Here is an 8817-nt window from a genome sequence, read left to right as displayed (position 1 = left end):
CTAACCACTGACCAACCTGGTATGAGAGACCCTGTGAGTGTCGCGGGGACACTCACCAATATAGCTCAATGGGTCACTGAGTTGCGCAAACCGTCACACCACGCTAAAGTCCAGTCTCTTCACGACGGTGTATAGTCCAGTGTATAGTCCGTCATTTCTAATTGCAACGTCACTAAACTTTGCCAAGCCCTGCCAAATAACGCTGTGCCATGGACAGAAAACAATGGTGCGCCAGAACAACGTGCGCTCAACATCTTGCTTTGGGCTGCAGTGTCCAGCTGACGTCTTGAGGAATATTTGCTGCATCCCGCGCGTGTTCCACTTTTCACCTACTCAAGTCACAATATAGCGATTCAGGCACTTAAATATGCTAGCCGGGTATAACAATACTTTCTTTCAGAATACAGGCTCATCCAAAATTCCTGTCCGCTCAGGACGAGAAATATCACCGCCTCTTGTTTTGGTTCAGCTCACCGACTAACGCGTTCTTCATGGTAGCTCAAAATGTTCAGTGAAACTTTACCACAAAATATCTGCAAAATAACACCCAGTGGGTTGAAGCGAGATGCACAATCGAAGATCTTACAAGTGACTTTTTTCAAGACTCGTCTAAATAACGAAAAAAGCTAGCTATTCCGTCCGTAGAAATAGCTTTTTAAAAGGACTAACACCGATATTCAATATTCACTAATATAGCCCTGAAAGATTCAATGCTTAGTAGTAAAATTAACCGGGAAATCAACACTTGTGCCGAGGTGAATTGTTTTGCTATAAGTACACATCTTTCATCACAGATGGTCGAAATATGTCCCCCTTTACCCCATCGTTGAGACATTTTGGTTTATCACACTGCTGCCTTTTGAAAATTCTAAGAGAAAGCAGCAATCTTTCTAAAGTCCAGTTTTTGATGGCTTCATGTTTCTTGCTGAGCTGGTGAGCTAATAAAAGGTCGAATATGATGACAGTGCGGTCCTGCTTGTAAGGGTACAGTAATATTCGTTAGAATTAATCCGAAATGCACCTGAGTTCGGGGTGAGAAGGTCACAGGATAGCTCAGTGATCAAAACGCACACCAACCGAATGGAACATTTGCCGTTTGAAATTATGTCCACTAGTTCGTCTACTCGTGCAATGTGATACTACTGAAGGGTAGCTTGCGAGTAGTATATTTTCTCTTAAATCCGTTTCGCGTCTCTTGAAAAGTGAGATCTATTACGGACTTTGTCGAGTCGCTTTGCAGCATTTGATTGCATTTGAGTAACAATCAATGAATATCCAGGAAAGTTCAGGAAGACGCGTTCAAGAAGAAGATGGATGTTCAGTTTTTGTAAACAAGATGCATATGAGAGTTTTGCTCGCCTATCCAATAGTCTGTAACCGTTCAGTTGGCATTTTCTAATGAGTAAATCCGCGGCAAATTCCTTCTTCCATTCACTCGTATCTAGGCTAAGGCAAGCCGGCACTATCTCAACCCACATGCTTCAGAATTAGGCATCGACTGGAGGCAAATAAAAGTCTCGAACAGGTTACGCTACGCAAATAGGGCACGCTCCGCTAGCTGGCGTTAGTTGACTGATAGCCATTCAACATCTCCAACCTTGAAAATAAATCTGAGGTCATTTAGACCGGCAAACGCGACCAATCAGGTGAAAATGACTGTCGAAATTCAGAAAAGCAGATGTTTAATAACGGCAAGATGATATATTTTATCGGAACAAGAGGAAGCAAGAGCATGGTTGTCAAATGGCTGTTTTGAAGGTCATGGATATTTAGTAGTCTGCTCCTTTTTTCATCGGCTTTTCTGTGAATTTAATATAGATGGCCAAAACGTACTGGCTGATAGTGTCAGTTTCTTCAAATATTCCTACTACTGATAGAACGCGAGTAGCTGGGACCTTAGTACGACAGTTTTCAAGAAAGCACCTCTCAAAACAGGTTTATTTTTCCAGCGAAATACACTCACTTGCAAACTAATTTGGTTTTTCGAGAGACTCGCCTGGAACCCAGCTGGATCTATCGTTTTTGATGTTTCCAGGCAACCGAATGTGTTGCACCAGGCCGCCCCATGTTTCAGTCGCTACGATATTCAAGATATCGGGATACATAATGAGCTGGGTTCCAGGTGAAAACACCTGATAAATACACAACAACACATTGTTTACGTGCCGCAGAAAAACCAAGAAACTGATATCTCAGAAGGACTTAAACAAACAAACCACCAGGCCTGCATATGAAGGAACGCTTTTAAAATGCACGATAGGCTTTACAGTAATGGGACCACTGCATTCACCACCAAAGTAGGTATTTTCGATTAGACTACAAACCATCTTTAAGCGATCTTCCTTGACATTACTGTTGCCAACATAATGCAGTCAGCGATACACAAATCCAGACACATCGTGCTCAATCTGTGACCGACAGCGAATTTATCACATTTCTCCTGTTACACCTAGGCCGAACATTACCCAAGAATGCGGATTCCTTGTACACACACCGTTTTTCGCTTGGGACCACCCGTTCCGACGGCGAATTTATCAGACTTCTCCTGTTACACCTAGGCCGAATATAATTACCCAGGAATGAGGATTCGTTATACACACACGGTTTTTTTGCTTGGGATCACCCATTCCTGCATGCAACTTTTCTTTGGGAAATGTCTTACCTGAAATTTCGAAGACAGGGAAAACCTTTCAGTTCAATATGTGTTCATCTCTACCCCAACAGCCCCAACACTCGTTCATTTTTCCATCATTCCACCTTCTAGATACTCGATTTCTATACGCCAGGGTCAATTCATCCGTCCTGGACAGAATGTCTACGTAAAGGTGTCACTGGTCGATCCGAAACCGGCTAGTAAATTGATCCTGCAAGATTGCTGGACTACCATCAATCCAGAAAGACAGTCAACACCAAGACAGAATCTAATCATCAATCGGTAAGTGAAGATAAGCGTTTATCTCTATCGAGACACCCCATGCGCACGTCCTTTTGCCTATCAGTATTTTCAGCTATGAAATATGCTTGTTTGATGGTTCCTGACTTCCTTTTGCTGTGATTCCTTTGCATGAGGCAACTCACCCTTTTCCACACTAACTGCGTACAGTAGAGCATGAATATATGCATCACGAGTCACCGAATCAAACCCTATGGCATATTCTGGCCTGTCATAAGCCTGTGCAGTATAACGTCCCTCAATCAATGATCAAGGGAAACAAAGGAGTTCAAAATTCATGCCCTCGCTTATGTTAACGTTGAAAGACACGATGTACTTCAAGGTCTACAGTCTGATTGACAATATGGAATATCTGTAGACAAGAAGTGACATTCTAAGTAGACACACTTGACGCATTTGATGTTTGAAGGTCTCTGAATGGCTGATATAATGCATACCTAGTGTTTTCGCTACTTCCAATGGTTGGTACACGCCATTTGGCCAAAAGTCATTCAATTATCTGATAGACCTCGTTTGAGAACTTTCTTGTCCCGTGGCACCTAGTAGAACAAGCCTTCCGTACAAGCAACCCTAGCGATCGGGCACCTTTCGCATTTTACTACACCCGTCTCTATCTGTTTGGTTAATCCATCTGAAATTTCGTGAGTGTATCTTAGGAGTTGGCATTGCGCCGAAATATTGGTAGCTCTGCACTCCTATGTATTGTTGGCCGAGCTTGACAGCCGATTTTCAAACGTCTCGTCGTCAAACGAAGAGACACATCCTTGGTGCGCACCTCATTTTGTGACGAAACGTTCAGAAGTCATCTGCCAAGCACCAAGTTAAGAGACCAACAACCATCTGATCAACACCCAACTTTACGCCTATTTGGTGTGGTACACTGAAGTGCCATAGATTCGAAGAAACCTGAGGGCGAGAAAGGAAAGACCTTGTCTACTCCTGTTGCTCTCTGCCGTTGCGTTTGGTGCAAAAGTACTTCTTGGAGCACCTTGGTTGCAAAATATTTGACGCCCTGACGCACCTTGTCAGGAAGGCGTGAAGATTATCCCAGAATGCCCGAAACCTACTGACACCCTCAAACTCCCCCAAAATCTCAGTAGGGAAGCCGAGAAGCATCCGGGTCAATCAATCGATCAATCAATTCAGCCAGTGTTCATGCACACCTACGGAAGCATGGCCGACTATGATTAGGGTTCAGACATTTCATAGAAGCCCAGTTAATGACCATGGGTGTTCAACCAGCGCCGATCAGACAGCCTGGATCAATGTCAAATTGCCAGTTAAATAGTGCGAAGCCACTCGTAACTTTTGCACTCGCTTGTTCGCAATAAAGCTGTTGTGTTCCTTGTTGGTCAGCCTTTATCCGACAACATAGCAGTGGAGTGGGGACCAGCGTTACTTACAACAGATTAGAAGTAGATACAACATTGACTGACCACAGCAAGATAGAATCAAGCACGATTCGTTGGTATCACGAGGAACTGTATCGATCTTGACAATAGTGAGCGCTGTGAATCAGTATTGCTGCGTGGACGTTTCTGGTCGAAATCAACCGGTCTTTTTGGGAACCAGAAGTGTGCACTCATTGGCTATTTGCGGAATCGCGACAGAGCGATCGCCGGCTCAGTACGTTCTTTTTCCCACTATTGATGGTCTTGAAGACCACCATCGTATGAATAAATGAGACCTTGGACATGGGACCGCTGTCCCCACAAAAGTTACCACCCCTTCAGGACTATGCTTCCCGTGAATAATCTCAAAAATGCACACCATTTGGTAGCAGCTTCGGGGGAGCAGAAATTCCTTTCAGCTATCACCTCAACCTAGTAGTACAGTTAACTGCCGGATGCACGCGAAAATAGGGGAAGGAAGCCGGCCACTCACATTGTAGCTTTATTGACCGAGATCGTGGTTCGCAACGGGGGGAGCTCACCAATGAGTGAGGAATTTCTGCAATGAAAGGACGGGTCGAGCTTTGCATTTAGCGTCCTTCAGCATATAGAGTTCAGTTCGTTTAAAAATTTGTGCAGCATGGTGCCACTGAATTCGATGGATTTTCAGCAACCTTATGAGTAGTACATCACAAATATATCCACTGAATTCCTCTTTTTGCAAAAATCTAGAGTTTTTTCACTATTAGAGGGAAAATAGGTAGGATGGTCTCAATTTCACATAGAAAATGAGTACGAGTATCTGAGGGGGAGTGGAAGCCAATGGGACTAAAGACACCGGAGGGCCTGTGCACAACAGGTCTGTAGGGAGAATGTGTTCAAAATGTCCCGAAAATTCACGTCGAATACGCCTTATGNTTAAATAGTGCGAAACCGCTCGTAACTTTTGCACTCGCTTGTTCGCAATAACGCTGTTGTGTTCCTTGTTGGTCAGGCTTTATCCGACAACATAGCAGTGGAGTGGGGACCAGCGTTAGTTACAACAGATTAGAAGTAGATACAACATTGACTGACCACAGCAAGATAGAATCAAGCACGATTCGTTGGTATCACGAGGAACTGTATCGATCTTGACAATAGTGAGCGCTGTGAATCAGTATTGCTGCGTTGACGTTTCTGGTCGAAATCAACCGGTCTTTTTGGGAACCAGAAGTGTGCACTCATTGGCTATTTGCGGAATCGCGACAGAGCGATCGCCGGCTCAGTACGTTCTTTTTCCCACTATTGATGGTCTTGAAGACCACCATCGTATGAATAAATGAGACCTTGGACATGGGACCGCTGTCCCCACAAAAGTTACCACCCCTTCAGGACTATGCTTCCCGTGAATAATCTCAAAAATGCACACCATTTGGTAGCAGCTTCGGGGGAGCAGAAATTCCTTTCAGCTATCACCTCAACCTAGTAGTACAGTTAACTGCCGGATGCACGCGAAAATAGGGGAAGGAAGCCGGCCACTCACATTGTAGCTTTATTGACCGAGATCGTGGTTCGCAACGGGGGGAGCTCACCAATGAGTGAGGAATTTCTGCAATGAAAGGACGGGTCGAGCTTTGCATTTAGCGTCCTTCAGCATATAGAGTTCAGTTCGTTTAAAAATTTGTGCAGCATGGTGCCACTGAATTCGATGGATTTTCAGCAACCTTATGAGTAGTACATCACAAATGTATCCACTGAATTCCTCTTTTTGCAAAAATCTAGAGTTTTTTCACTATTAGAGGGAAAATAGGTAGGATGGTCTCAATTTCACATAGAAAATGAGTACGAGTATCTGAGGGGGAGTGGAAGCCAATGGGACTAAAGACACCGGAGGGCCTGTGCACAACAGGTCTGTAGGGAGAATGTACTCAAAATGTCCCGAAAATTCACGTCGAATACGCCTTATGCATAAGGAGTGGGTCATTCTGTTGATCAGAGCTGAAATATTTCCGGCCACCAAATTGTAGTGACTGGCACAATGTCTGGAAGGTGCTGATTTCAAACTGCCGTTTTCGTGTTGTTTATTACGACCACAATTGCTTCAGTTTACATCCATCTTTTGTCTTTGAAGGTGTATTGCCTATGACGGGCTCACGGTGCATCCAATCAACCTTACTGAAGTCGGGTTCAGTTTTCCCGCCTTCTATTTGGGTACCGCAGGTCACACAGTCCCCGCATCGGCCAGCCTGTATTTGCATTGTGATACACGAATTTGTCATGCCAGTGAGACCTCGACATTTTGTCAGCAGTTCTGCACAACTCCTACGAAACTCCTGAGAAGACGTCGACGTGCTGTTTTCGCACTTCCAGAGCAGACGGGAGCAAAATATATCAAGTTCCAACAAGGTCAAGTGCGTGTACGCTAGCTTACCGGGTGAGTGAATGAACGAATTCCACCCAACCCTTAGAGTAGATCTGTATGGGAATACCGCACTCAAGATTGTAGACCACAACCTTCCACATCAGCCACAATTTAGTATGTCATGTCTTCTCGAAAAAAGACGGCTTTCAGGAGAACATAAAAAGGCGAATATGGCTCTTTCTCCAAGGGTACCGTGTTTCATCTGAGGTTTTTGTTCCGTTGGGCTCTTAAACGGTTGTCACTACTACCAAGGATCCATTAAAAAGGGAGGCGCAATGGTCATCTGAGTCTCATACACGGATAGTGATGATTTGATAATCTGACCGATCAGGGGGAGGGCGCGAGATGGCTCAGTGGTTAGAAAGCCAATTTACTGACCAGAAGGTTCGTGGTTCGAACCCGACCTCTGCCTCTCGACTTCCCCTGTCTAGGCTTGGGCGACCTAGCAGTATCCTAGCTCTCGTGCTTCCTTCGGGTGGCATGTCGGCTGAGCACCGAAAGGGTGTTACAGCTGATATATGATTATGACATGACCGATCCTAAGTGAGTGAGGGCCAACCGAGTGAATCTCTAGTCAGTTGACGGTGGTCCCATGTAAGCGTTGGCGAACACTCCCAAGGAAGTACCCAGCATATGAAAACGCTGCGTCGCATTGTACTTAGATGCGATGTGGAAGGCTCCAACAAACTGGGAGAACAAATATTAAGAATGCATTGAAAAAGATACAGCCCGGGACGATATAAATAAAAAGCTTGTCTAACTGTCTCACCTGTGAACTGTAACCTTGTCTCTAAGCTTACTTTCGCGCTGGGCCGCTGTTGAAGGGTCTACCGGCAATGTACCATAAAATCTCACGTTTCCGAAGTATTCGAAGTAGTTATTTTCCTATCTTTATGAGTTTCTCGTTCTGACTCCCTTTCTCCTATTCAGGAATACAACTCCAATCCGGAATCGATTTTACAAATTCGATACCACGGAAACACTATCGCCAATTTTTCACGAACGCCTATGCCAAATGTCCTAGAATAAACATTAGTGGTTGATGATCACCTTGGGTTTTTTTGGAAAACATGAACGAGATACCATGCTGTTTTTTATTGGTTGCCTAGTCCACAAGGCGAAAAATTCGAAAGCCAACTTAAAGAGCATAGCAGAGTAACAAAAGCGGAACGGGGACACGGGAATCTCAAAGTTGTTAGAGCCTGAACCAAATAAAAATTGAGAACCACCAAGGGGATTCGATTTACACGCTCTGCAGTCGGTAGCTCACCCTCGGAAATGAGAATGAGATAAAAGCAATGAAGGTTACGGTAAAAATGCAGGACTTAACCTTTGCATAACTCGGAAATGCGACGGACCACTGGGATGAAACGTTTGTAAGCCAATCGCGAAGCTTGGTGAACAGATCAACGGCCATCAAAAATCGGATACTCTGGAATTTCGCTGCCATACACGTGAAAGCGCACTTCACAGAACTGTTCTCTGTTACACGGGCCTCAGCCAAGGTGACAAAAGACCACCGCCACCTCTTAAAGCAGTAGAATACCTGTTTGAACTGCTCAACAACAGCTTGGATGCTAGTGGACAACATTAAAGATTATACTTCAAGAAGTGCATATACTCAGCCAAGGTGACAAAAGACCACCGCCACCTCTTAAAGCAGTAGAATACCTGTTTGAACTGCTCAACAACAGCTTGGATGCTAGTGGACAACATTAAAGATTATACTTCAAGATAGTGCATATAGCGAGCCAATAAACTCAAGAGCTAGTTTTCTAAATGAAAGGGCCTCATGGTGCTGATTGATGAAGTTACCCGAACGGTCTCGCAAATGCGTTTGAAAAGATGTAAGAAAAAGTGGGAAGAACTAAGCCCTATAACGATAACTGAGAGAAGCAGAACGAAGAAGCCAAGTGAGATTTGCTATCAGGATCGTGAATTTTTAAGGTACAACTGATATTTCATACAAAATAGCTCTTGTGATAAAACAGCCAGTGTGAACGGATCGATCAAATCTCGTTCTGCGAAGGCGAATGTAAATAAAGCATGTCACCAACATTCCGAGTACTCTT

At 44.3% G+C, this 8817-nt stretch overlaps 2 protein-coding genes across 2 annotated transcripts in view; one reads left to right on the top strand and one right to left on the bottom strand.

Annotated features, from left to right (window-relative positions):
* The window catches only part of T265_15346 (hypothetical protein), a gene marked incomplete at both ends in the record, with an annotated part of 35481 nt that extends 27672 nt beyond the window's left edge, over positions 1–7809 (top strand). Inside the window, 3 exons of the mRNA XM_009177689.1 lie at positions 2765–2935; positions 6455–6757; positions 7676–7809. Coding sequence (XP_009175953.1) covers positions 2765–2935; positions 6455–6749 — 466 coding nt within the window. The remainder of the gene's footprint in view (positions 1–2764; positions 2936–6454; positions 6758–7675) is intronic.
* T265_11113 (hypothetical protein) lies at positions 7096–8336 on the bottom strand (the record flags this gene model as incomplete). Its single annotated transcript, XM_009177679.1, has 2 exons — positions 7096–7284; positions 8016–8336. 2 exons carry the CDS (start codon positions 8334–8336, stop codon positions 7096–7098), a joined length of 510 nt encoding a protein of 169 aa, XP_009175943.1.
* Positions 8337–8817: the final 481 nt, after the last annotated feature.

The sequence above is a fragment of the Opisthorchis viverrini genome, assembly GCF_000715545.1.
Source record: "Opisthorchis viverrini unplaced genomic scaffold opera_v5_445, whole genome shotgun sequence".
NCBI lineage: Eukaryota > Metazoa > Platyhelminthes > Trematoda > Opisthorchiida > Opisthorchiidae > Opisthorchis > Opisthorchis viverrini.
This window is presented reverse-complemented; position numbering and strand designations above follow the sequence as displayed.